The sequence below is a fragment of the Saccopteryx bilineata genome, chromosome 8 (assembly GCF_036850765.1).
Source record: "Saccopteryx bilineata isolate mSacBil1 chromosome 8, mSacBil1_pri_phased_curated, whole genome shotgun sequence".
NCBI lineage: Eukaryota > Metazoa > Chordata > Mammalia > Chiroptera > Emballonuridae > Saccopteryx > Saccopteryx bilineata.
The window spans coordinates 56,464,045-56,490,245 of NC_089497.1; the positions used below are offsets into that span (position 1 = coordinate 56,464,045).

At 41.4% G+C, this 26,201-nt stretch overlaps 1 protein-coding gene and 2 pseudogenes across 1 annotated transcript in view; all 3 read right to left on the reverse strand.

The window, feature by feature from the left end:
• UBXN7 (UBX domain protein 7) overlaps window positions 1-26,201 on the reverse strand; it is a 91,805-nt gene that overhangs the window by 57,489 nt on the left and 8,115 nt on the right. Inside the window, exons 2-3 of the mRNA XM_066241848.1 lie at window positions 7,759-7,906; window positions 3,412-3,479 (exon numbers count right to left, since the gene is read on the reverse strand). Coding sequence (XP_066097945.1) covers window positions 3,412-3,479; window positions 7,759-7,906 — 216 coding nt within the window. The remainder of the gene's footprint in view (window positions 1-3,411; window positions 3,480-7,758; window positions 7,907-26,201) is intronic.
• On the reverse strand, window positions 16,404-17,187 carry LOC136312171 (high mobility group protein B1 pseudogene; annotated as a pseudogene).
• LOC136312172 (lactadherin pseudogene) lies at window positions 18,423-20,966 on the reverse strand (annotated as a pseudogene).

Sequence of the window (26,201 nt, forward strand, 5' to 3'; positions counted from 1 at the left end):
CTAAAAAATGAAAAATAGCCTGACCAGGTGGTGGCGCAGTGGATAGAGCGTCGGACTGGGATGCAGAGGACCCAGGTTTGAGACCCCGAGGTCGCCAGCTTGAGCGTGGGCTCATCTGGCTTGAGCAAAAAGCTCACCAGCTTAAACCCAAGGTCGCTGGCTCCAGCAAGGGGTTACTCGGTCTGCTGAAGGCCCGCGGTCAAGGCACATATGAGAAAGTAATCAATGAACAACTAAGGTGTTGCAACGCGCAATGAAAAACTAATGATTGATGCTTCTCATCTTTCTCTCTGTTCCTGTCTGTCCCTGTGTATCCCTCTCTCTGACTCACTCTCTGTCTCTGTAAAAAAAATATATAATAAATAAATAAATAAATAAATAAGTAAGTAAGTAAGTAAGTAAGTAAATAAAGAGAATCGACTCAATATGCAGAGGTTGTGGGTTCGATCCTCAGTCAGGGGACATACAGGAAAGATTGATGTTTCTGCCTGTCTGTCTCTTCCTCTCACTCTAAAATCAATAAATTTTTTTAAAAGAATCACACTTTAGTAACTAAAAGAAAATAGTTCCTCAAAGATCTTTCTTAAGTTATAATAAGATCTAACAATGACAGGTCAGACTGACTTCCCAATTGTATAACGTCATTCTCATTCCCCTTCTAAAGTATTATCAAACCAGAGCTAAAGGGAGGAAAGTGGGATTTCAAATAATTTTTTTGTCTCTGTTCAATAGTAAAACAGCACAAAATCTATTTCCTGTAGTCTTTTCCACATAAAGATCCAGCCTTATTCCTTGCAATATAGAAAAGATAAAGCTTACAAGGGTATTACTCCTTGGCTCTAAAACGCCTATTCATAACATTTATATTTTTTAAAAATTATTTCTTGCTTTATTAATTCTGGCATATTAACATGACTGACTGAATCAAGCAATACTGAAAGCACATAATTATATACTTCAATATTCATATCATAGTTTTCTTCCTTCCATCTCTATTTCTGAATTTAAATGATATATTCTTTTATTTCTTGCTACAGTGAACTCCAAAGCTAAAGTTAAATATCAACCTTAAACTCTCAGCTAAGGTGCTTTTTCAAATCAAAAGATTTTTTTTTTTTTTTTTACAGAGACAGAGAGAGAGTCAGAGTGAGGGACAGACAGGGACAGACAGACAGGAACGGAGAGATGAGAAGCATCAATCATTAGTTTTTCGTTGCGCATTGCAACACCTTAGTTGTTCATTGATTGCTTTCTCATACGTGCCTTGACCTGCAGGCCTTCAGCAGACTGAGTAACCCCTTGCTTGAGCCAGTGACCTTGGGTCCAAGCTGGTGAATTTTTGCTCAAGCTGGCGACCTTGGGGTCTCGAACCTGGGTCTTCCGCATCCCAGTCTGATGCTCTATCCACTGTGCAACCGCCTGGTCAGGCTCCTCCTTTAATCTAATGTACCTAAAAACTTCCCATAGGTGGCCCTGGCCGGTTGGCTCAGTGGCAGAGTGTCGGCCTGGCGTGCAGGAGTCCCAGGTTCGATTCCTGGCCAGGGCACACAGGAGAAGCACCCATTTGCTTCTCTACCCCACCCCCTCTCCTTCCTCTCTGTCTCTCTCTTCCCCTCCTGCAGCCAAGGCTCCATTGGAACAAAGTTGGCCCAGGTGCTAAGGATGGCTCCATGGCCTCTGCCTCAGGCGCTAGAATGGCCCTGGTTGCAACAGAGCAACACCTCAGATGGGCAGAGCATCGCCCCCTGGTGGGCATGCCAGGTCCAGGACAGGCGCATGCGGGAGTCTGTTTGACTGCCTCCCTGTTTCCAACTTCAGAAAAATACAAAAATAAATAAATTAATTAATTAATTAAAAAGGTAATAAAACTTCTCATAGGCCTATTCCTCTACATTGCTGTTCTTAACATGACAATAGACATTTCTATGCATTTGACCTCTTAGATTACTATACCTTTTTTTTTTTTCTTTCAGAGACAGAGAGAGAGATAGTGACAGACAGACAGGAACGGAGAGAGATGAGAAGCATCAATCATCAGTTTTTCATTGCGACACCTTAGTTGTTCCTTGATTGCTTTCTCATATGTGCCTTGACCAGCGGGCCTTCAGTCAACCAAGTAACTCCTTGCTCGAGCCAGCGACCTTGGGTCCAAGCTGGTGAGCTTTTTGCTCAAGGCAGATGAGCCCGTGCTCAAGCTGGCGACCTTCGGGTCTCGAACCTGGGTCTTCCGCTTCCCAGTCTGACGCTCTAACCACTGTGGCACTGCCTGCTCAGGCTACCTTTTTCTTCTTAATTCATCTATTAATGCCTAAAACTTTTGACTCACAAAATGTAAATACTAGGGGATCCTCGGGCTACAACATTCTCGACATATGACATTTTGAGTTTATGACACTCATTCCTACAAAAACTTTAAAAAATTGAGATGTGACTGGCTTACACTGTTAGCGTTGCACTTTTCTTTTTTACATTCATTTTTTGCCATTTTTTTCTGTTACTATGGTACAATGTACAGTACATTTATGTCCTTTTCCTTTTTCTATGGCTTAGTTGCGTTTTTTTTGTTTTGTTTTAATTATTATTGAGAGGTGGGGCAGCAGAGACAGACTCCCACATACACCCGGACTGAGATCCACCTAGCAAGCGCCCTATCAGGCAATGCTCTGCCCATCTGGGCCACTGCTTCATTGCTCAGCAACTAAGCTATTTCAGCACCTGAAGCGAGGCTATGGAGCCATCCTCAGCACCTGGGGCCAACTTGCTTGAACCATTCGAGCCATGGCTGTGGGAGGAGAAGAGTGAGAGAGAGAGAGAAGGGGGAGGGTTGGAGAAGCAGAGAGTTGCTTCTCCTGTATGCCCTGACTGGGAGTCAAACCTAGGATTTCCACATACCAGGCTGACGCTCTACCACAGAGTCAACTGGCCAGGGCCTAAATTTTCTTTAAATCTGATTAAAAATCCTATTTTCTACCATCTTCTCTATGCACCTATACTGATATCACTTTTTTTTTTTTTTGCATGGATTAGGCATCACTTTTCTCCTTTGTTCAAAAGAGGAATAGTATATTGAGAAATTATGAGTGAAAGTAAGGCATATAAAAATAGTAAGAATATGGCAGTCGGGTAGACTTTCATTTAATGATGTTGATTGGTTTCCATTACAAGACAGCAGTTCTTTTTTGCTAATTTCCTCCCTTTGCCTCCTGCAACAAATATCAACTTTTTAATCTGGTTCACTCATTGCAAAGACCAATTGTGCAACTTTCCTAAGAAGAGTACATAATCACAAGATAAGAATTGACTCTATACTCGAATTAACAGTCTAAGCAAGCCTTACTTTTGATAGCTTCATTAAAACCCTAAAGACAACAACAAAGTCAAATAAAGCTAATAAAAAAAAGAAGAACTTACCCCCAAACAAAGGTTCTGGTTCTACCAGTATTTCCTGCTTTTGAGGAATTGGGGCACGAACTTCTTCTCTATTAAAAAAAAAAGGAAAAATATCAAAATGAAAACTGTTTTTGCTACCTGTTCTCTCTAGAGCTGCTGTGAATGCATTCAAATCAATACATAAAATGAACACCAGACTTAGTGACTTTTAGGAACCACAGTGATATATGATTGTTAGATGGCTTCCATAGAGGTCAATTGGAATAAATACATGGTACAGATAAGCTCAAATGATTTATAAAGAGAAAAACAAAAATAAAACATATTTATACTTTCCTCTCGTGTTCTCTACCCTAAATTCTTTAAAATAAATAAATAAAATAAAGATAGGGATAAAAAAAAGAAATTAGACAAGAAATTAAGTCTCACCAAGTGGTGGGGCACAGTGGACAGAACACCACCTGGGACTCTGAGGACCCAGCTCAAAACCCCAAGGTCACTCACAGGCTTGAAAATGGGCTTATCTGGCTTGAGCACAGGGTTGCCAGCTTGAGCATTAGCTCAGAAACATGATCCCATGGTTGCTGGCATGAGCCCAATGTTGCTGGCTTGAGCAAGGGGTCAATGGGTTGGCTGGACCCTTCCAGTCAAGGCACATATGAGAAAGCAATCAATGAACAACTAAAGTGCTGCAACTATGAGCTGCTGCTTCTTATCTCTCTCTCCTTCTGTCTCTCTCTCTCTCTCACTACAAAAAAATATTAACTGAAAAATACTGACTTAATAAAAGCACTATATTACTACCACATAAAATAAACTACAGATATATTAACATAAGCTTAAACAAACATGCAGTGAATTTTTTGCTAGTTATCAAGATGGTTAACATAAGTATTACTATAAATTATTTATTAAATAGACCTTACTATATTCAGAACAAAAAAATTACTCATCTTTTAAAAGCTTATAAACTCATCAAAGTTTATCTCTAGAGCAGGGGTAGTCAACCTTTTTATACCTACTGCCCACTTTTGTATCTCTGTTAGTAGTAAACTTTTCTAACTGTCCACCGGTTCCACAGTAATGGTGATTTATAAAGTAGGGAAGTTACAGCAAGTTAAAGCATATAATAATAATTACTTAAAAAATACTTTATGTCAGATTTTTGCTAAGTTTGGCAGAATAAATCTTTATAAAACACTTACTATAGTTAAATCTATCTTTTTATTTATATCATACTTTAGTTGCTCTGCTACTGCCCACCATGAAAGCTGGAACGCCCACTAGTGGGTGGTAGGGACCAGGTTGACTACCACTGCTCTAGAGAGTTTACTAATTATCTGTTTAAATAAAAAAATAACCATTTAGCTATACTATAAAATGGTGTATGTTTCTTTAAATATCAGTTTATTTTATAGTTTTTACTCAAATATTAAATTCTGCTGATTAACGTTCATAGTAAATAGTAAGTTCCAAATATGTTATTTTCTTGCTTATAATAAACGTTAATTTAGGCTAGGCCTTATGTTTTTCATTAATTGTTTCTAATAGTTATAACTGAACTTAAGGCCCTGTTTTTTGATATTTTAAAAGTTGGAACTCCAAAACATACTTTATGAAATAAAGTATGAACATTCATTTGTCAACAAGAACATCCTGTAATAAAATAACTAGACAAAGAAAATACAATAAGCCAAATGACTAAAGAATAACTCAAAATTATGCTAAATATTCTTACACACAGAAAAATCTTAAAAGAAAAAACAATGTGCTTATAAGAGAAAGTTCTATTAATCCCCCTTCATCAAATAAAAATAGGTCATTATCTTAAGAAAGCTAAGAATTTAAAAGATATCTTTTATCTAAATAAATCTTTCCAGTATTGGTATACTTCACTTTTACATATATATATGTAAATATAATATATATATAATTATCTCAATCAGTAGTTATCCCTATGCAGACAGACTTGATTACTACATATATAAGAGCATCTTTCCAAGATTGTCAACTACCTAACAAGATATTAGAATAGAACAGAAAAAGGTGAACTGTAAAGAATGAAAATAATAGTTTAGGAATTAGGAGCTACTACCAAATGTTAGCCAATTAGCAATATAAATAATCTAAGTCAAATTATAATGTAATTCAGCAGAGAAAGACATTCATTTACTTTAACTACTTTTAAACACAATAAAAACATGTTTTATACAATGAGGACAGGTATATTCTCCTGAATCTGCTGTAAAGACCTATTATTGAAGTTTCCATAAACTAAATCATGTTTTCATATTAATTTACACACTATGTTGAGGGAGAATAGGATTATCACATCTGAAATATATGGCCAACATTGACAAAAAGCTTTACAAAATATTAATAATGATCTCTAAAGTTCATGCTTCATGTGGAAACAGTATTATTCTAGAATCTGGAATTTTATCAGTAAAAGAGGCAAGAATGCCCTGAATTATTTGGCCTTTTAAGTCTATGTCTAAGCCCTGGACAGCTGGCTCAGTGGACAGAGCATCAGCCTGACATATGGATATCCCAGGTTTGATTCCGGGTCAGGGCATACAGGAGAAAAGATAATCTGCTTCTCTCCCCATTCCTCTCTCCCTTCTCCTACAGCAGCCAGTGGCTTGACTGGTTTGAGCATTGGCCCCAGGTGCTAAGGATAGCTTGTTGGTTGGGGGGTCATCCTCAGGTGTTAAAAATAGCTTGGCTGGTTCAAGCATCAGCCCCACACCACATTTGCCCGGTAGATTCCAGTTGGGGTGCATGTCTATCTTCCCCTCTTCTCATCTTAAAAAAAAACAAACAAAAAACTATGTCTAATCTGTAAAAATAAAATGCGTCTTTAGCCTATCCCTATTTAAGGGGATTCTTCTACTTTGTATCTCATGTTATAAACAGAGTTATAAAAACTGTATTAAAGTCTTATTTAAGGACCTTTTTAATTTTATTTAAAAAAAAAATTTAGGCCCTGGCCAGTTGGCTCAGCAGTAGAGTGTCGGCCCAGCGTGTGGAAGTCCCGGGTTCAATTCCTGGCCAGGACACAAAGGAGAAGCACCCATCTGCTTCTCCATCCTTCCCCCTCTCCTTTCTATCTCTTTCTTCCCCTCCCATAGCCAAGGATCCACTGGAGCAAAGTTCACCCGGGTGCTGAGATGATGGCTCCATGGCCTCCACCTCAGGCGCTAGATTGGCTCCAATTGCAGCAGAGCAATGCCCCAGAGGGGTAAAGCATTGCTCCTTGGTGGGCATGCCGGGTGGATCCCGGTCAGGCACATGTGGGAGCCTCTCTGTCTCCCCCCACCCCCCACCCCACTTCACACTTCAGAAATATACAAAAAAAAAAGAAAAAAATTTAATGGGTCTCTGGCCAGCTGGCTCAGTGGTAGAGCATCGGCCCAGAATGTGGATGTCCCAGGTTTGATTCCTGGTCAGGGCACACAGGAGAAGCACCCATCTGCTTCTCCAATTCTCCTCCTTTCTCTCCTCAATCTCTCTCTTCCCCTCCCACAGCCATGACTCGATTGGTCTGTGCACATGGGCTCAGGTGCTAAGGATGGCTCCATGGAGCCTCCACTTCAAGTACTAAAAATAGCTTGGTTGTGAGTATGGTCCCAGATGGGCAGAGCTTCAGCCCCAGATGGGGGCTGCCAGCTGGATCTCAGTCGGGCATATGCGGGGAGTCTGTTTCTCTATCTCTCTACCTATTACTTGGACAAGAAGAAAAAAGAAATAATCAGTGGTTTTCCTTTGGGTAATGTTCATTTCTAATATTTTCCAAAAACTGTTGGAATTCTGCCCAGAAGGTATTATTTCAAACTCTCACTGGTATAAAATATAAAGGGCAAAAAAGAACAAATCTGTTTATCATTTATTATTATTCTCTATATAGTACAGTTCCACATGCTGAAGGTGCTTTTAATAATTAACTCCATGTAACTATTTAAGGTATAAAGGACTAGAATTATTTGAAAATTTTTTCATGGCAACTCAAAACTTTCCTGGGACAATGTAAAAAAATCTAGAATTGGGAAATCTGAGCTTTATTGGGCTTTACTTCCATATCTGCTACTTAACTGCTGTGTAGCTTAGGAAAATGGCTATGCCTCTGCTTCCTGCTGTAAAAAATATGAGTAATAATGCCATCCTACCGGGATCTTGTGAGGATTAAGTAATAGACATAACAGTGTTTTAGAGAATTTAAAGTATATATGTAAAAAATTTCTATTTGACATTTTTTCAGATACTTTCAACTTAAGGTTTTTTTTCAATAACAAAGAATAAACCTGATAAAAATGCAAATAATCAATTTAGGCAGGCCATTGCTCCTAACAAGAAATAATAAATTCATACTCTGTGTGTGGTCTAACAGTGGAGACACTTGCTGAACTGGTACTGGGCTCTTCAGCAATTCCACCACCATCCAGAAACATTGTGACTGCCATCTCCAGATTATTGTTGCAGGCTTCAAGCATGTGTTTCCCTACACTTTCACTTGCGCCTGAAATAGCAAAAAGATAGGAAAGAGGTTAAAAATAGACAACTTCTTATAGTTAGTTCTTATTAGACTACAGAATTCCCAAGCAAATTAGCAATACATTTTCTCTTTAAGAATGAATGACTCAGCCTGACCAGGCGGTGGTGCAGTGGATAGAGCTCGGACTGGGATGCAGAGGACCCAGGTTTAAGAACCTGAGGTCACCAGCTTGAGCGTGGGCTCATCTGGTTTGAGCAAGGCTCACCAGCTTGAGCCCAAGGTTGCTGGCTCGAGCAAGGGGTCACTCGGTCTACTGTAGCCCCCTGGTCAAGGCACATATGAGAAAGCAATTAATGAACAACTAAGGTGCCACAGCAAAGAATTGATGCTTCTCGTCTCTCTCCGTTCCTGTCTGTCTGTCCCTATCTGTCCCTTTCTCAGACTCTCTGTCTTTGTAAAGAGAAAAATTTTAAAAAAAAATGAATGACTCAAAAAAAAATTAAACTTAAACACTGTACAACTTATACAATACCTAGAAAATAAAGTTGAAGCATTAAAATAGTAGTCTTCTGCCCCTGACTAGGCAATGGTGCAGTGGATAGAGTGTAAACCTGGGGTTCTGAGGACCCAGTTTCAAAACCCCAAGGTCTCTGTTTGAGCATAGGCTTGTTCAGTTTGAGCAAGGGGTCTCTGGCTCAGCTGAAGCCCCCTCCCCCCCAATCAAGGCACATATGAGAAAGCAATCAATGAACAACTGAAGTGCTACAACAAACTGATGCTTCAAAAAAAAGTGCATGACCTGTGGTGGCTCAGTGGATAAAGCGTTGACCTGGAATGCTCAGGTCGCCAGTTTGAAACCCTGCACTTGTCTGGTCAAGGCACATATGGGGAGTTGCTGCTTCCTGCTCCTCCCACCTTTTCTCTCTCTCTCTCTTTCCTCTCTCTCTCTCTCTCTCTCTCCTCTCTCTCTCCTCTCTAAAATGAATAAAAAATAAAATGAAATAAAAAAGTAGTTTTCCTTTAGAATAAAACATTTATTTGATACTTCTTTAAATGGACCAACTATATATTTGTTAATAAACCACAAAACATAAAGAAAAATAAAGGACTATACTTTAGAAAGTTGGAAATTGTTAGAATTCACTTCAGTCAGCATTTCATTTCTATTAAAAAGAAAGTGTTTTTCATAACAGTAGGAGAGAAGTAAGATAGAACATTTTGGTCAAAGATAACTAAGTCAGGCCCTGGCCAGTGGCTCAGTGAATAGAGCGTTGACCCAGCATGTGAAAGTCCCAGGTTCAATTCCTGGTCACAGCACACAGGAGAGCCAACCATTGCTTCTCCCCCTCCTCTCTCTCTCTCTTCTCCTATAGCCATGGCACGATTGATTCGAGCACACTGGCCCTAGGTGCTGAGGATAGCTCAGTGGAGCCTGCGCCTCAGATGCTAAAAACAGTTCAGTTGCCAGTGGCTTCAGGTGGGCACAGCATCAGCCCCAGACTAGGGTTGCCGGCTGGATCTGGGTCAGGGCGCATGCACGAGTCTTTCTCTGTATTTTCCCTATTCTCACTTAAGAAAAAAAAAAAAAGCAAGCCTTTAATACTTTTTACTTGGATTACTATAATAGGCTCCTAACTATCATTCTATCTTCCAACTGGCTGCTGAGGTTATGTTCCAAAATACAAGTTTGATTGTATCACACCCCAGTTTAAATTCTTTAATGACTTTCTAACACCTACAAAATCCTTAAGATCTGGAAAGTCCTTTGTGATCAGGTGTCAGCTTATCTCTCTGGCTTTGCCTCTTCCTCTTCCCCATCCCACACAATTCAGCATTGTCACATTGAATTACATGCTTGGACTATCCTTATCCTCCTCATCCCTCTACTTCATCTGGTTCATGCATGCTGAAGAATCACCCTAAGTGTTACTGTGTCAATTTATGTGCTAAGCATTCTCTACACTTCCTCCTCACTCCCTCCACTATGGCACTCCCTATAATATAATATACATCGATATACAACCAAGCAGTAAATGCTGGTTTACTTTCTGGCTCCTCCAAAAGAGAAGCTCATTGGCCTGACCTGTGGTGGCGCAGTGGATAAAGCGTCAACCTGGAATGCTGAGGTCGCTGGTTCGAAACCCTGGGCTTGCCTGGTCAAGGCATATATGGGAGTTGATGCTTCCAGTTCCTTCCCACCTTCTCTCTCTGTCTCTCTCTCTCCCTCTCTGTCTCTCTCTCTCCCTTTCTCTCTCCTCTCTAAAATGAATAAAAAAAAAAAAAAAGAGAGAAGCTCATTAAATGCAGGGATTGGTTTTTGTCTTGGTATTCCCAACATTTGCATGTTTGCTTATATGTCATCAATATCTAATAAACTGACTTAGAGCTACCTCATGTCTTATTACACCAGGGAAGAGCCAGGCTTCAGCCAAAACAATTCTTTTATATCCTATGAACTTTATATTGTGTGCCTATATTCATGTTTTAAATTTCATTTATAAAGCAAGATGGTTACACTGTGGAAAACACAAATGCCAATTGGGCACTTAGGATAAATGGATTAAGATAAAATTTCCAGTGAGACCATCACACACAAATTTTAAAAAGTGCTATATCTCAATGTAAAGTGAAAATCACATACTCCAAAAGTCTGTCGGATGACACAGAGTAGCTACAGCTTTGTTATATAGCTGAAAAAACCATATAGCTATGATGCTAGTGAACAAAATTACTTCATGAAACCTAAATAGAAAACAGGATTAATATACAATATAATTTAATGTTAAAACAATAAAAAATATATTACAAAAAAAGCATCTGATAATTTCACTCAAATCTCTAGAAATTTATGTATTTGTGCTAGCCAAAAAACCTTTTTGAGGAATTAGACCAGGGGTCCCCAAACTATGGCCCACGGACTGCATGCAGCCCCCTGAGGCCATTTATCTGGCCCCCGCCGCACTTCTGGAAGGGGCACCTCTTTCATTGGTGGTCAGCGTAGCAAAAGCCACGGGCAAATCCAAAGTGCTGCGATGCTCACATACAGTACTACTTCCAGTGACAGCGTCACGGCTCCGGAAGCACGTCATATCACTTGTTACGGCTAGCAGTGACAAATATAAATCCGGACATTGACCATCTTATTAGCCAAAAGCCGGCCCATAGTTCCCATTGAAATACTGGTCAGTTTGTTGATTTAAATTTACTTGTTCTTTATTTTAAATATTGTATTTGTTCCCGTTTTGTTTTTTTACTTTAAAATAAGATATGTGCAGTGTGCATAGGGATTTTTTTTCTTTTTCTTTTTCTTTTTACAGAGACACAGAGAGAGTCAGAGAGAGGGATTGATAGGGACAGACAGACAGAAACGGAGAGAGATTATGATAAGCATCAATCATCAGCTTTTCAGTGCTATACCTTAGTTGTTCACTGATTGCTTTCTCATATGTGCCTTGACCGTGGGCCTTCAGTAGACCGAGTAACCCCTTGCTCGAGCCAGCAACCTTGGGTCCAAGCTGGTGAGCTTTGCTCAAATCAGATGAAGCTGCGCTTAAGCTGGCAACCTCAGGGTCTCGAACCTGGGTCCTCTGCGCATCCCAGTCTGACGCTCTATCCACTGCGCTCTATCCACTCCGCCTGATCAGGCAATGAATAGGGATTTGTTCATAGTTTTTTTATAGTCCGGCCCTCCAACGGTCTGAGGGACAGTGAACTGGCCCCCTGTGTAAAAAGTTTGGGGACCCCTGGTCAAGGGTGTGGGGGAAAAGCTTAGTTTTGAAGAGATCTTAGTGTTAAAAGGGTGGGAAAGGCTTAGTCTTAAAACTAAGCCTTAGGCTATAATGATCCTGCCTGTTTACAGCCTGTCCCCCACACCCAATGGAAACTGTAAGCGAGCAAACATATACATCATATTTGCAAACTTATTTGACCCACAGACCCAACAAAAGAAACCTTCAACAAGAAAAAAATAGATTATAGGCACCAACAGGAAAAGAATACATTGTTATCTCCTAGACCAGGCATGGGCAACAGTTTCTGCCCAGATTAGAAAGAAAACTTTTCACGGGCTGGATGAAATATTAGAATAAAAAATGTTAAATACAAAAATGATTCGTTTAAGTAAACAAAATTTTATTATGTAATTTGTTTATGAGGAAATGTGAGTGAAAAAAATTTTAATATACAATATTATTTTAATAAAAATATAATTACATACTGTATAAATACCTAAACTGTATCACAATCAATCAAAAACAATATTTAATTAATAGAATGAGCTTGAAGGGGTTATATCGCAAATAAAACAATTATTTCATTTTACAAAGAGCCTGGACACTTTTTCAGTTATCAACCGCAGCTACTGTCTATGCTACAATGCCACTTGATTCAGCACACTTGACCACAAAAATAACGAATTGTTTGACCTTGGGTGTGCACTGGCAAACTCTGCCTAAAAGAACGTGGGTTTTACACTGCCGCTAAACATCAAACAGTTCATATCGAGTACAGATGAGTACAAAAGTTGTAAATCTTTATAATGGAATTTTCTTAAAAAATGAAGTATCGCAAATCCAATCAGCCAATTGGAAGTTAACCCTAGATTAGTCACACATGGAATTATTTTCCACGTATCACTATCTTCTTAAATATCTCAATTTCCAATAGTCAAACACACTTCCGCTTCTGAGTAGCTGAGATTTTAAAGTAGCGGAGAATATTAAAAATTTAATTGCGGGCCGCATAAACTGTAAAGGCTGGATCCAGCCGGCGGGCCCTATGATGGCCATGCCTGTCCCTAGACAGTGGTCAGCAAACTCATTAGTCAACAGAGCCAAATATCAACGGTACAACGATTGAAATTTCTTTTGAGAGCCAAATTTTTTAAACTTAAACTTTATAGGTAGGTACACTGTTATTAACTTAATTAGGGTACTTCTAAGCTGGCCTTTGCTAAAAACTCAAGGCACCAAAGAGCCGCATGTGGCTCGCGAGCAGTGGTCTGCAGACTTCTAGGATCTAGAAGAAACAGACTAAAGCAGCAACGCTGCCAATGAAAAACCTTCATGTCCTTGAACTGTCATTTCCCTAATATATTTATTGCTTTTCCCCAATGGACTTTCAAAATAACCCCTCCCGCCTGACCTGTCGTGGCGCAATGGATAAAGCGTCGACCTGGAAATGCTGAGGTCGCCGGTTCAAAACCCTGGGCTTGCCTGGTCAAGGCACATATGGGAGTTGATGCTTCCAGCTCCTCCCCCCTTCTCTCTCTCTGTCTCTCTCTCTCCCTCTCTCTCTCCTCTCTAAAAATGAATAAATAAATTTTAAAAATTAAAAAAAAAAAAACCCCTCCCAACTTTCTCTTTTATTCTCCATAAAATAACTTTCTTCTCCTTTGTTTGTTGGATTTGCCCGTGGCTTTTGCTATATATAGCTTGCCTGTCCCAAGCTGCAATTCTTTGTTGTTCCAGAATGAGCCTATTTTTGCTAGTAAAATACCTGTTTTATTTGTAAGGTCAACAAAGGGTAGGAAAAATTCCAATAACCAACTTTATGTTAGATAATTAAACACAAACTCTTGGGGCAAAACCAACACAAATTTGATTAACAATTTCAAGATTCATGCATTTCCATATTAGTTCTCATAAAACCTGAGGATTTCAGTGATTTCCTAATATTTTTACACCATGGTCAGTTACATTTTACAGTATTATACTTTTTTAAAATTTTATTTTAGTGAGAGAGGAAGGGAGGGAGGGAGAGAGAGACAGTGTTAGTCAAGTAAGTTTGTAAATATGATATATATGTTTGCTTGCTTATAGTTTGCAATGGATGTGGGAGACAGGCTGTAGGTTGACAAGGTCCTTATAGCCTAAGGCTTGGTTTTAATACTAAGCCTTTCTCACTCTTTTAATACTAAGATCTTCTCAAAACTGAACTTTTCTCCACACCCTTGACTATTGCATGATGTGGGGTGGTACACTCTTATGAGCAATCCTATTTATACCTCAGATAAATGGCTTTGTATCAGAGACTTCTTTATTTGTATATTGGCTTAAAAGCTGTAATTTCTATACTATAAGAGATGGGGGTGTGGGGGATCTCACTGAGATCCTGTCATCAGCACTGCAGAGGAGAGGCAGCCAAGATGGCAGAGTGGTGAAGGAGAAGCCAGTTTGTGCAGAGAGAAGGAGATGGGAAACAGAACTGAGTAAGGCTGGTGGGGCCCATGATTCTAGGAATACTTGGATGAGTCAGTGGCTTTGGGAGGCCTGAATGGAAAGGGAAGTGTTTTCCCACTGTGTGTATTTCTCGCCCGCCAGGTGCGAGCTAGGATTAAAGGTAATGGCCCCCCAGTTCTTGGCTCCATTGTTTCATTACCGTCTGTCCAAATCAAATGCGAACCTGCATGGGCCAGGCAGCTGTGATATGGCCATGGCTACTAGCTTTACAGACAGGAACATCAATCTGTTCCTGTATGTGCCCTGACTGGGGATTGAACTGAGAACCTCTGCACTCTAGGCAATGCTCTGACCCAGTGGTAGTCAACCTGGTCCCTACCACCCACTACTGGGCGTTCCAGCTTTCATGGTGGGCAGTAGCAGAGCAACCAAAAGTATAAATAAAAAGATAGATTTAACTATAGTAAGTTGTTTTATAAAGATTCTGCCAAACTTGCCTGACCAGGCGGTGGCGCAGTGGATAGAGCATCGGACTGGGATGCAGAGGACCCAAGTTCGAGACCCCGAGGTCTCGAACTTGAGCGCGGGCTCATCTGGTTTGAGCAAAAGCCCACCATCTTGAACCCAAGGTGGCTGGCTCCAGCAAGGGGTTACTCAGTCTGCTGAAGGCACATATGAGAAAGCAATCAATGAACAACTAAGGTGTTGCAACACGCAATGAAAAACTAACAATTGATGCTTCTCATCTCTCTCCGTCCCTGTCTATCCCTCTCTCTGACTCACTCTCTTCTCTGTCTCTGTAATAAATAAATAAAGAAAGAAAAAATATTAAGAAAAAGAGCCAAATTAAGAGAAGCCAAAGGCCTCTGAGAACCAGTACATGACAAAAGGATGAGTTGTAATATAAAAAAAAAAGATTCTGCTAAACTTAGCGAAAATCTGACATCCAGTACTTGGTAAGTAATTACTATTATATGCTTTAACTTGCTGTAACTCTGCTTTATACATTTTATAAAGTAAAGTTACTTCCCTACTTTATAAATCACCATTACTGTGGAACTGGTGGGCAGTTAGAAAATTTTACTACTAACAGAGATACAAAAGTGGGCAGTAGGTATAAAAAGGTTGACTACCCCTGCTCTAACCAGCCAAGCTATCCCGACAGGGCTACAGTATTACTACCCTTCTTAAATGCTACTCTAAAAGTTCAGTGTCTATTGTACTCCATCATTTTATTTATTTTATAATTTACTTTTTACATTGTTTGAATTTTTTACAGTAAGCATACATTATATCCATAATTATAAGAAAATTAAAAAAAACAAATTATTGACTTTTATCACAATTACTGACTTTGACTATTTAATCCATTTAGTTCAAATATCTTTATATATTCATTGAACTACTATTGATATGTTCACGATACTGAATAGAGTGGTAAACAACCCAACATGGCTCTCTTATGGACATGCATTCTGGTGCTTAAGCTTGAATTTAGATTTTTCTTTCCTTGGCCTGGAGGACGTTCAAATATAGTCCGAGTATTTCTGCTTCCCATTATCTCATTAATTTCTAATACTATCATTAAACAGAAGAGCTTATTAAAATCATGTCTATAAAAATGTCTCCAAGTTTTCTCCAAATTTCCATAAATAAAGATTTCCTCAAAACACACCATTGGCTCTCATCTTCTATTGTCTCTTCTTTCTCAATCACCATGATTCTAACACCACCCGGTAACTCCCATCTGGGGTTGATGCTCAAATCAACTGAGCTATCCTCAGTGCCCAGGGCCGATGCTCAAACCATTTGAGCCACTGGCTGTGAGAGTGAAAGAGAGAAAGAAGGGGGTGGGGAGAGACGCAGATGGTCACTTCTCATGTGTGTCCTGACCAGAGTTCAAACCCCGAACGTCTGCACGCCGACTGATACTCTATCCACTGAGCAACTGGCCAGGGCCTCATTTCTCTTTCTTTAAAAAGGAGTAAGTTGCCTGACCAGCCGGTGGCACAGTGGATAGAGCGTTGGACTGGGATGCGGAAGACCCAGGTTCGAGACCCTGAGGTCACCAGCTTGAACCCAAGGTCTCTGGCTCCAGCAAGGGGTTACTCGGTCTGCTGAAGGCCCGCGGTCAAGGCACATATGAGAAAGCAATCAATGAACAACTAAGGTGTCGCAACGTGCAATGAAAAACTAATGATTGATGCTTCTCATCTCTCGCCGTTCCTGTCAGTCCCTGTCTATCCCTCTCTCTGACTCACTCTCTGTCTCTGTAAAAAAAAAGAGTAAGTTGTATACAGGGGCATTAAGTGCTTTATAGACAAGAAAAAATCTGTCAGAATTTATACATTAACATCTTCATTTCCATCTTCTTCCTCTTCCTTTTTTTTTCTTTAAGATTTTACTTACTGATTTTACAGGGTGAGGGTAACAAGAAGTATCAAGTCATAGCTGCTTCACTTTAGTTGTTCACTGATTGTCATATGACCAGGCAAACTCAGGGTTTCGAACCGGCGACCTCAGCACTTCAGGTTGACGCTCTATCCACTGTGCAACCACAGGCCAGGCTTCCTCTTCTTTTTTCTTGCTTTTTTCAGCCTTGATGACTCCCTTTTTTGCCACATCAAGCTTCCCTTTAGCTCAGTATGCAGCAATATCCTTTCTGTATTTCTTCTTAAGCTTGACAGCCTTCTTTCCACAAAGTTGCTTGTCATCTGCCGCCATGTTATTCCACATCTCTCCTAGCTTCTTTGCAGCATCACCGGTGGACTGACCATGATGCTATCCTTTGATTTTTGGGTGATATTCAGAACAAAACAAGAAAAAGGCCAAAGGAGGCCTCTAGGGTGCACTGGGATCCTTGAACTTTTTTATTTTCCCTTTAGGAGGGATATACGTTTTCATTTCTCTTTCATAACTGGCCTTACCTGCCTATGCCATGTCTTCAAATTTTCATTTCTTTTTAGTAGACACTGTCTTCCACCTCTCTGACCACTTCTTAGAAAACTCTAAGAAGCTGACTGAAGCATTTGGGTGCTTCTTCCTGTGCTCCTCCCGGCAAGTTTGCATAAAGGAAGTATATGATGACATTCTGCCTCTCAGAGCCTTAGGATTCCCTTTGCCCATGTTTAATTAATTCTCCTCTGCAAGCAGTCATCCAGTGCCCATGCAGCTCACACTTGTCCAAAGCTGTCTCAACTTACTGCAATGGCTGTGAGAGTGGGAGCCAGTCACCACTCATTCTTTTAAAAAGCAGGAACAGGATGAAGCAAGTAAGAAAATACTGCCCCAGAAAAAAGTGAATGTTATGGATAAAAAATAAAATACATGAAAGGGATTCTGTTCCAAATTTGTGTCAACTAAACAGAATTCCAGGGTGACTAAAGAAGCATCAAGAGCTGATAATAGAGGCAATAGAAAACTTAAATGTATTCCAAAATTTTCAAGGTCCATAGGCTTCTTAAACTATAGTTTAAAATAGAATTTATTGGCCCTGACCAGGTGAGGTGGACTCAGTGGATAGTGTCATCTTGGTGCACCAGAGGCCACAGCTTCGACCCCCAGTCAGGGCATATACAAGAAACAATCAATGAGCACACAACTAAATGGAACTACCAAGTAAAATGAGTTGATGCTTCTCTCTTTCTCCCTTCCCCTCTCTTTATCCAACCCTCACACCCAAAATCCATGGAAAATTTTTTTTTAAATAAAATAGAATTTATTAAAAGGGGTTATATGAGGAATGACCTTAAAATATAAAGCTATAATAAAAGAAATAATAACTGTGAGAAACGAGAGCACAGAGATAAAACCACATAAATATGGACAAATAATCTTTGACAAAAGAGCCTAAAACAATGAAGACAAGAAAGGATCTTCAATAAATGGTGCTGGGAAAGTTGAGAAACCACATGTAACAGAATGAAACTTGACTACACCTTGTCCCCATGCACAAAAAAAAAAAAAAAGAAAAAAAAAAGAAATAACTGTGATATTTTGGGGGCAGATGAGTGTCAACGCTAGAGTCCCAAAACTACCATCCTATCTATAATCCTCACTTAACCATTTAATGTTAGAATCTGAACTGTAGGCAGTGTATTTCAGAATGGCCCCATCAGGTCTCTGTTGATAATTTCACAGAATAATTTCCATCACTAGAGCTTGCAGGATAGTGACCAATAAGAGCTTTCAAATGGGTCGTGGAGGATCTACCTATAAAGATTTTTTTAAAAGAAAGGACATGCTAAATCCCAGCAAGACTAAATAAGGTAGTTTTAGTGAGGGGCCCAAGAAGCAAAAAGCAAAGTACACCAATCATTTTTTTCCCCCAGGGAGTGATTATAAATATATTTTGGAAGCTGCCTGTGCACTCAGGGTCCCCCACGCCCACCCACCACCTCCCATCTCTCTACAGACCCACCCCACTCGCTTCTGTCTTTCTAGGCTCAGCGCAAGGGTCAACAGAGTCTCCAGGGAGATAAGGGGGAAATGTCAGAGGGCTTGGTGGCAGCATCTGGAGTGGCAGTATCACACTTGGAGCTGAGGACTGAGAGACTTATCTCCAGCCTGGCACCCCCTGGCCTTCCTCCAGGGCCATGAGAATGTGGCGTGTGGGAGGTGGGCTACAGAGGACACTGGATCAGAACCGGACATCTAGAGAGGTGCAGCTAACCCACACCCCCAACTTCGCTCTTCCCTATCCATCTCAGACCTATTCGATCAACTCCCACAGCGCCAGGTGTGAGGAGAAAACAGGACGGTGTGAGGTCCAGGCGCCAGGGGCAGGTGGACGGGGAGGGGTGAGGATGGCAGGGGGGAGAGGTGACTGAAACACCCCACCCCGCCTACACGACAATCAGGAGGTGGGTGCGTGGAGAAGGCAGCAGGCCCACAGAAGGTCAGGAGGACCAGGGAGGGGGCAGGTGCCTCCGACCGTCCTGGTCACTTTAGCTGGGGCTGCTGCTAACAGCCCAGCAGCTCTACTCGCAGGGTGATCCGGTTGTACCAGGCTACGGGCAGGATACACACAAAGCGAGCCACGAAGGGCATCTCAAACATGTTCTTCTTGTGGGAATTGTTGTCCAAGTTACCTGGGAAGACTTTGCTATCTGCGGCTCCCTGCTCCCTGTACTCGGTCCAGTTCGTGCTGTCATTACTGTGAGCCACCTTGTAGGCTGCCACATACTGGATGTGGCCAAAGTCTCGGGCCCCCTGTGTGATGATGCCAGTCACTTGTTTCTGGGAGCCCAAGTCGATCTGCAGCCACTCAGAGGCGGAGTTTTCTGCAGCAGTCCAGGCACTGAACTTGCCCTGCTTGTCCAGCCATAGAAGGGGTACCAGTTGAAGGAAGGCAGGCCCCAGGTCCTGTACACACTGGGGGCCGTGAGCTGCTTGTTGGAGATGGTGTTGTCCTTCAGGCCTAAGGGTTTGTCGCATCGGCCTTGAGGCGCCCACCCCGGCGCGGCTGGCTCTGGTCCACAGGCCCTGCGGCGAGAACTCGTCTCTCGGGACTGGGTCCACTGGCCTGGGCGTTCACGCAGGCTCGAGTATGGGGTGCGTGGTTATGGAGCGGCGCCCCTAGCCCCAGGAGCCGACTGCCCACCAATCATTTTTTTTTAAATATTTTAAGGTCCTGGCTGGTTGGCTCAGCAGTAGAGCATCAGCCCGGCGTGTGGAAGTCCCGGGTTCAATTCCTGGTCAGGGCACACAGGAGAAACGCCCATCTGCTTCTCCACCTTTTCCCCTTCTCCTTTTTATCTCTTCCCCTCCTGCAGCCAAGGCTCCACTGGAGCAAAGTTGGCCTGGGCGCTGAGGATGGCTCCACAGCCTCTACCTCAGGCACTATTCAATGGCTCAAATTGTAGCGGAGTGACCCCTCTGGAGTCAGAGGGGCCTAGCATTGCCCCCCGGTGGGCATGCCAGGTGGATCATAGTTGGGTGCATACTGGAGTCTGTCTGCCTGCCTCTTCCCACTTCTCACTTCAGAAAAATACAAAAAAAAAAAAAAAAAAAAAAGGAAGAATTAACAAAAAAAAAAATTTTTTTTTTAATTTATTGGTTTTAGAGACAGGAAAAGTGGAAAGGGGGAGAGAGAAACATCAGTTTATTGTTCCACTTACTTATGCATTCATTGGTTGATTCTTGTATGTGCCCTGACCCAGAATCGAACCCACAAACATGGTATATTGGGACAAAGCTCTAACCAACTTAGCTACCCAGCCAGGGTCCATTCACTTTCTTTTCTTTTTTGTATTGTTCTGAAGTGAGAACCAGGGAGGCAGAGAGACAGACTCCCGCATTCGCCAGACCGGGATTCACTCAGCATGCCCACCAGGGGGCAACGCTCTGCCCATCTGGGCTGTTGCTCTGTTGCACTGGAGTCATTCTAGCGCCTGAGGCAGAGGCCATGGAGCCATCCTCAGTGCCCGAGCCAACTTTGCTCCAATGAGTGTTAGCTGTAGGAGGGGAAGAGAGAGATAGAGAGAAAGGAGAGGGGGGCAGGTAGAGAAGCAGATGGGCGCTTCTCCTGTGTGCCCTGGCCAAGAACCGAACCTGGGTCTTCCACAGGCTGAGCCAATGCTCTACCGCTGAACCAACCAGCCAAGGCCCCATCCACTTTCTTTTTTTTTTTTTTTTACAGGGACAGAGAGAGTCAGATAGGGACAGACAGACAGGAACGGAAAGAGATGAGAAGCATCAACCATCAGTTTTTCATTGCAACACCTTAGTTGTTCATGGATTGCTTTCTCATATGTGCCTTGACTGCGGGCCTTCAGCAGACTGAGTAACCCCTCGCTTGAGCCAGCAACCGACCTTGGGTCCAAGCTAGTGAGCTTTTTGCTCAAACCAGATAAGCCCGCGTCAAGTTGGCAACCTGGGGGTCTCAAACCTGGGTCCTTTCGCATTGCAGTCCGACGCTCTTTTCACTGCGCCACTGCCTGGTCAGGCCCCCACCCACTTTCTTAAATAAAAGCAAGCCCTAGCTGGACAGCTTAGTTGATTAGAGCATTGTTCTGATACTCCAAGGTTGTGGGTTCAATCTGTAGCCAGGGCACATACAGGAATCAAAAACCAAATACATAATTATGTGGAAGAACAAATCAATGTCTGTCAGTCTCTCTCTCCCTCCCTTCCTCTCTAAAATAAAAATAAAAATATTTTAAAACTTTAAATTAAGGCAAATTATCTGAGCTGTTTGTACAATCATTTTAGTGTTTCATTTTATTTATTTATTTATTTAGTGTATCATTTTAAAAACAGAAAATAGCTGGAAGATAATTAAAGGTACCAGTGCTTCTTAATGTTCAGAAGTAGTAGAGACATTCAGTAATGTGAAAGACCATTTTTTGGTGTTTCATGAATTGGGCTTGGGGGCACTACGGGAATTTAATGGAGAGAAGCTAGGGATACAGTAGTAGTCTCAAAAATGCCCCCCTTTCTCCAAAGACTATGCATGCCTTCATTATAGACCTCTGGCTTCCAGAACTATGAGAAATAAATATGTGTTAAACCATGCAGTTTGTGATGTTACAGCAGTCACATGAAACTAACACAAATGGTAAATCTGCTATGAACAGTTCTACATAACAAAAAGGTTCCTAGTCAAAATGCCAATAACACTCCCACTGAATTAAATAGAGGAATATGAGGAAGTGAAGGTTAACTAAAAAGACACTTCTCCCAAGAGAACATACAAATGGCCAATAGGTATATGAAAAGATGCTCATCTTCACTAGCTATTCGAGAAATGCAAATCAAAACTATAATGAGATACCACCTCACACCAGTTAGATTGGCTATTATCAACAAGACAGGTAATAGCAAGTGTAAGAGAGACTGTGGAACCCTCATTCACTGCTGGTGGGAATGCAAATTAGTATAATCATTATGGAAGAAAGTATGGTGGTTCCTCAAAAAATTAAGAATAGAACTACCATATGACCGAGCAATCCCTCTACTGGGTATTTACCCCAAGGCCTTGAAAACATTGTATGTAAAGACACATGCACCCCCATGTACATCATAGCAATATTTACAGTGGCCAAGACATGTAAACAACCAAAGTGTCCCTCGACAGAGGATTGGATAAAGAAGATGTGGTACATATATACAATAGAATACTATTCTCCCATAGGAAACGATAACATAGTGACATTTACAACAACATGGATGGACCGGGAGAACATTATACTGAGTGATACAAGTAAATCAGAAAAAGCTAAGAACTGTATGATTTCACACATAGATGGGATACAAAACTGAGACTTATGGAATAGATAAAAGTGAAGTAGTTACCAGGGGGAAGAGAACATGAGGAAGGGGGAAGGGGAATTAAGTGAATGGGGGGGAGGAGGAGGGAAAGGGAGTGGGGAAGGCTGTGAAGAGGGACAAACATAAGGTGATGAAAAATGATTTGACTTTGGCTGATGGGTATACAACATAATCAACAGTTCAAATGTTATAAAAATGTTCACCTGAAACCTATGTACTTTTTTTTTTTTTTTCATTTTTCAGAAGCTGGAAACGGGGAGGCAGTCAGACTCCCGCATGTGCCCGACTGGGATCCACCCGGCATGCCCACCAGGGGGCGATGTTCTGCCCCTCTGGGGCATCGCTCTGTTGCATCCAGAGCCATTCTAGTGCCTGGGGCAGAGGCCAAGGAGCCATCCCCAGCGCCCAGGTCATCTTTGCTCCAATGGAGCCTCGGCTGCGGGAGGGGAAGAGAGGAAGGAGAGGGTGAGGGGTGGAGAAGCAGATGGGCGCTTCTCCTGTGTGCCCTGGCCGGGAATCGAACCTGCACGCCAGGCCGACGCTCTACCGCTGGGCCAACCAGCCAGGGCCAAACCTATGTACTCTTATTGATCAATGTAACCCTGTTAAAGTTAATTTTCTAAATAAAATTAAAAAAAAAAAAAGAAGACAGAGGAAAAGTAAGGAGGGCTAAATAATATAGGGGGAAGAAACAGTGATAATTACAAGTTTCATCTATTTCCTAAGAGGTAATAACAATTTTTGATAGGACAGCTGAAAAAATTTGTTCTTATATTCAGAATAAAGAACATATCTTTTTTAAAGGGGGCGAGCTAATAAAACAAGTTTGCAGATTTAAACTATTTGGAAACTTGCCTAAATAGGCTTATTTTGAGGTTCCGATATTGTAGATAACAGCAGGATAGCTTAATCTAACCAAGTGTTCTTAGTTCAGAGCGTTGTAATAGAAATACCATAGGCTGGGTGGTTTAAACAACAAACATTTATTTTTCACAGTTCCGGAAGCTGGGTTGTCCAGGATAAAGTCTGCAGCAGATTTGTTGTGTGGTATAGGCTTGCTTCCTGCTTCATAGACAGTCATCCTCCCACTGTGTCCTCACATGGCAGAAGTGACAAGAAAACTCTCTGGGCTCTCTTTTTCAAGGACACTAATCCCATTCATGAGGGCTCTACCCTCATGACCTAATAACCTCCTAAAGGCCTGGCCCATCTCCTGATACAATCACACTGGCATTAGGATTTCAACATGAATTTGAAGGGAGGAGGGGTCACAAACATTCAATCCATAATCTATGGCAGGAATACTACTTTACTGTTTCTTAACACCTGTATCCTTTTGATTTATCTCTTATCTTTTCTCCCTTTCCTTCTAAGCTTGCTAATGGCACCAAATAGCATTATTTAACCCAGTTTGTGGAATACAATTTATCAGTGGCTACATCCTCCCTGCTGCCTCTTAGTTCACACTGTCTCCATGAATAACAATATAGGAACAGCCCGAAACCTATAATGCAGGCCATGTCTGCACCATAGCTAGAAAGAAAAATCAAAATTTAGGTAGTCCAGCCTGATCAGGTGGTGGCACAGGGGACAGAGCATTGACCTGGAATGCTGAGGCTGCCAGTGTGAAATCCCAGGCTTGCCTGGTCAAGGCACATACAAGAAGCAACTACTATGAGTTGACGCTTCCCATTCCTTCTCCTGCCTCCTCTTTCTAAAATCAATCGATAAAAAATTTTTTTTAAAACAACAACAACATCACAGGCCCTGGCCAGTTGGCTCAGTGGTACAGTGTTGACCCAACATATGAACATCTCAGGTTCAAGTCCTGGTCAGACACACAGGAAAAGTGACCAGCTACTTCTCTACCTCTCCCCCTCCCCCTTCTCCCTCTATCTCTTTCTTCCTCTCCTGTAGCTATGGCTTGGTTGAAACAAGTTGGCCCCAGGGGCTGAGGACAGTTCCACAGCCTCCCCTCAGGTGCTAAAATAGCTCGGTTGCCAAGCAACAGAGCAATGGCCCCAGATGGGCAGATCATCACCCAGTAGGGGGCTTGCCGGGTGGATCCCGGTCGGGGTGCATGCAGGAGTCTGTCATTTTGCCTCCCCTCTTCTCACCTAAGAAAAAATAAAAATAAAAAAATAAAAAATTTTTTAAAAAGCAAAAACAAATGGGCAACTGGAACTCTTATACATTGTGAATGGGTATGCACAATAGTAATAGTGACTTTGGGAAACTGACAGTTTCTTAAAGTTATATACCTATCATATGATCCAATAATCCCACTCCTATCTATTTATCCCAAGAGAAATAAAATTTATATTCATACACTATACACTAATGTTTTTAGCAGCTTTATTTATAATCCTCCAAACTGGAAACAACACAATTAGCTAATCATTTAATGAATGGATAAACAAACTGTAGTATAGTCATACAATGGTATACTATTCACTAATAAAAAGGAACTACTCATGGCCTGACCTGTGGCGGCGCAGTGGATTAAGCGTCAACCTGTAATGCTGAGGTCGCTGGTTCAAAACCCTAGGCTTGCCTTCTCAAGGCACATATGGGAGTTGATGCTTCCTGTTCTTCATCCCCTTCTCTCTCTCTGTCTCCTCTAAACTGAATAAATAAGTTAATTAATTAAAAAAGCAAAAACAAAAAAAAAGGAAATACTCATACAACATAAATGAATTTCAAATATAGTATGCTAAGTGAAAGAAGCCAGACTCAAAAGATTAAAATAGGTGGGGGAAGAGGTTGACTACAAAGAGGCAGGAGAAATTTTTTAAGTATAAAAGAACTGTTGGCCTGACCTGTGGTGGCACAGTGGATAAAGCATTAACCTGGAAACACTGAGGTTGCCGGTTCAAAACCCTGGCTTGCCTGGTCAAGGCACATATGGGAGTTGATGCTTCCTGCTCCTCCCCCTTCTCTCTCTCTCCCCCCCCTCCTCTCTAAAATGAAATAATAAAAATAATAATAATAAAAAAAAGAACTGTTGTACATCTTGCAGTTACATGATTGTATGTGCTTATCAAAATTCATAACTTTATACTAAAAAGCACAGAATTTATTATATACAAATTATGCCTTAATCTTTAAAGAACTGGGCTTATTTTTTATTTCATTTTCAAGCAATTAATTTTTATTGTTTTTATACAAAAATTTTGATCCATGAATATTGAAAAAAAAATTTTTAAGAAGGTTCTTTTCTACCTCACCAGGCAGTGGCACAGTGGAGAGAGCACTGGCCTGGCATGCTGAGGACCCAGATTCAAAACTCCGATGTTGCCGGCTGGAGCGCGGGCAGCCAGCTTGAGCGTGGGATCATAAGCATGACCCCATGGCCGCTGGCTTGAGCCCAAAGGTTTCTGCCTTGAGCAAGGGGTCAATGGCTCAGCTGGAGTCCCCCAGTCAAGGAATAGATGAGAAATCAATCAATGAACAACTAAAGTGCCACAACTATGAGTTGATGCTTCTCATCTCTCTTCCTTCCTGTCAAAAAAAAAAAAAAAAAAAAAAAAAGGAAGGTTCTTTCTTACAAATAAGTTCGAGAAACACTGAACTGACCTAAGTCACTTTTCTTCTCTAGGACTTGAATTTCTTATTTAATATAGTACTCAGAACGGATAAAGATGGTTTCTAAGATACTGTCTAGCCCTAACCAAAAAAATTAAATATTTATCTCTGGTTTCCTAAAGCGCCTACATATTCCAGGTATTTCCATACTGCTGATGTTGGAAGTACCATCTCATTCTCCTGATATTCCTCCTACAGTTTTGGTTTATTTTTGCAGTCTGTCAGATGTTAGTGTTCCTCCAGCTTTGTGTTCTGGAGCCTAATATCTTCTCACACTACACCGG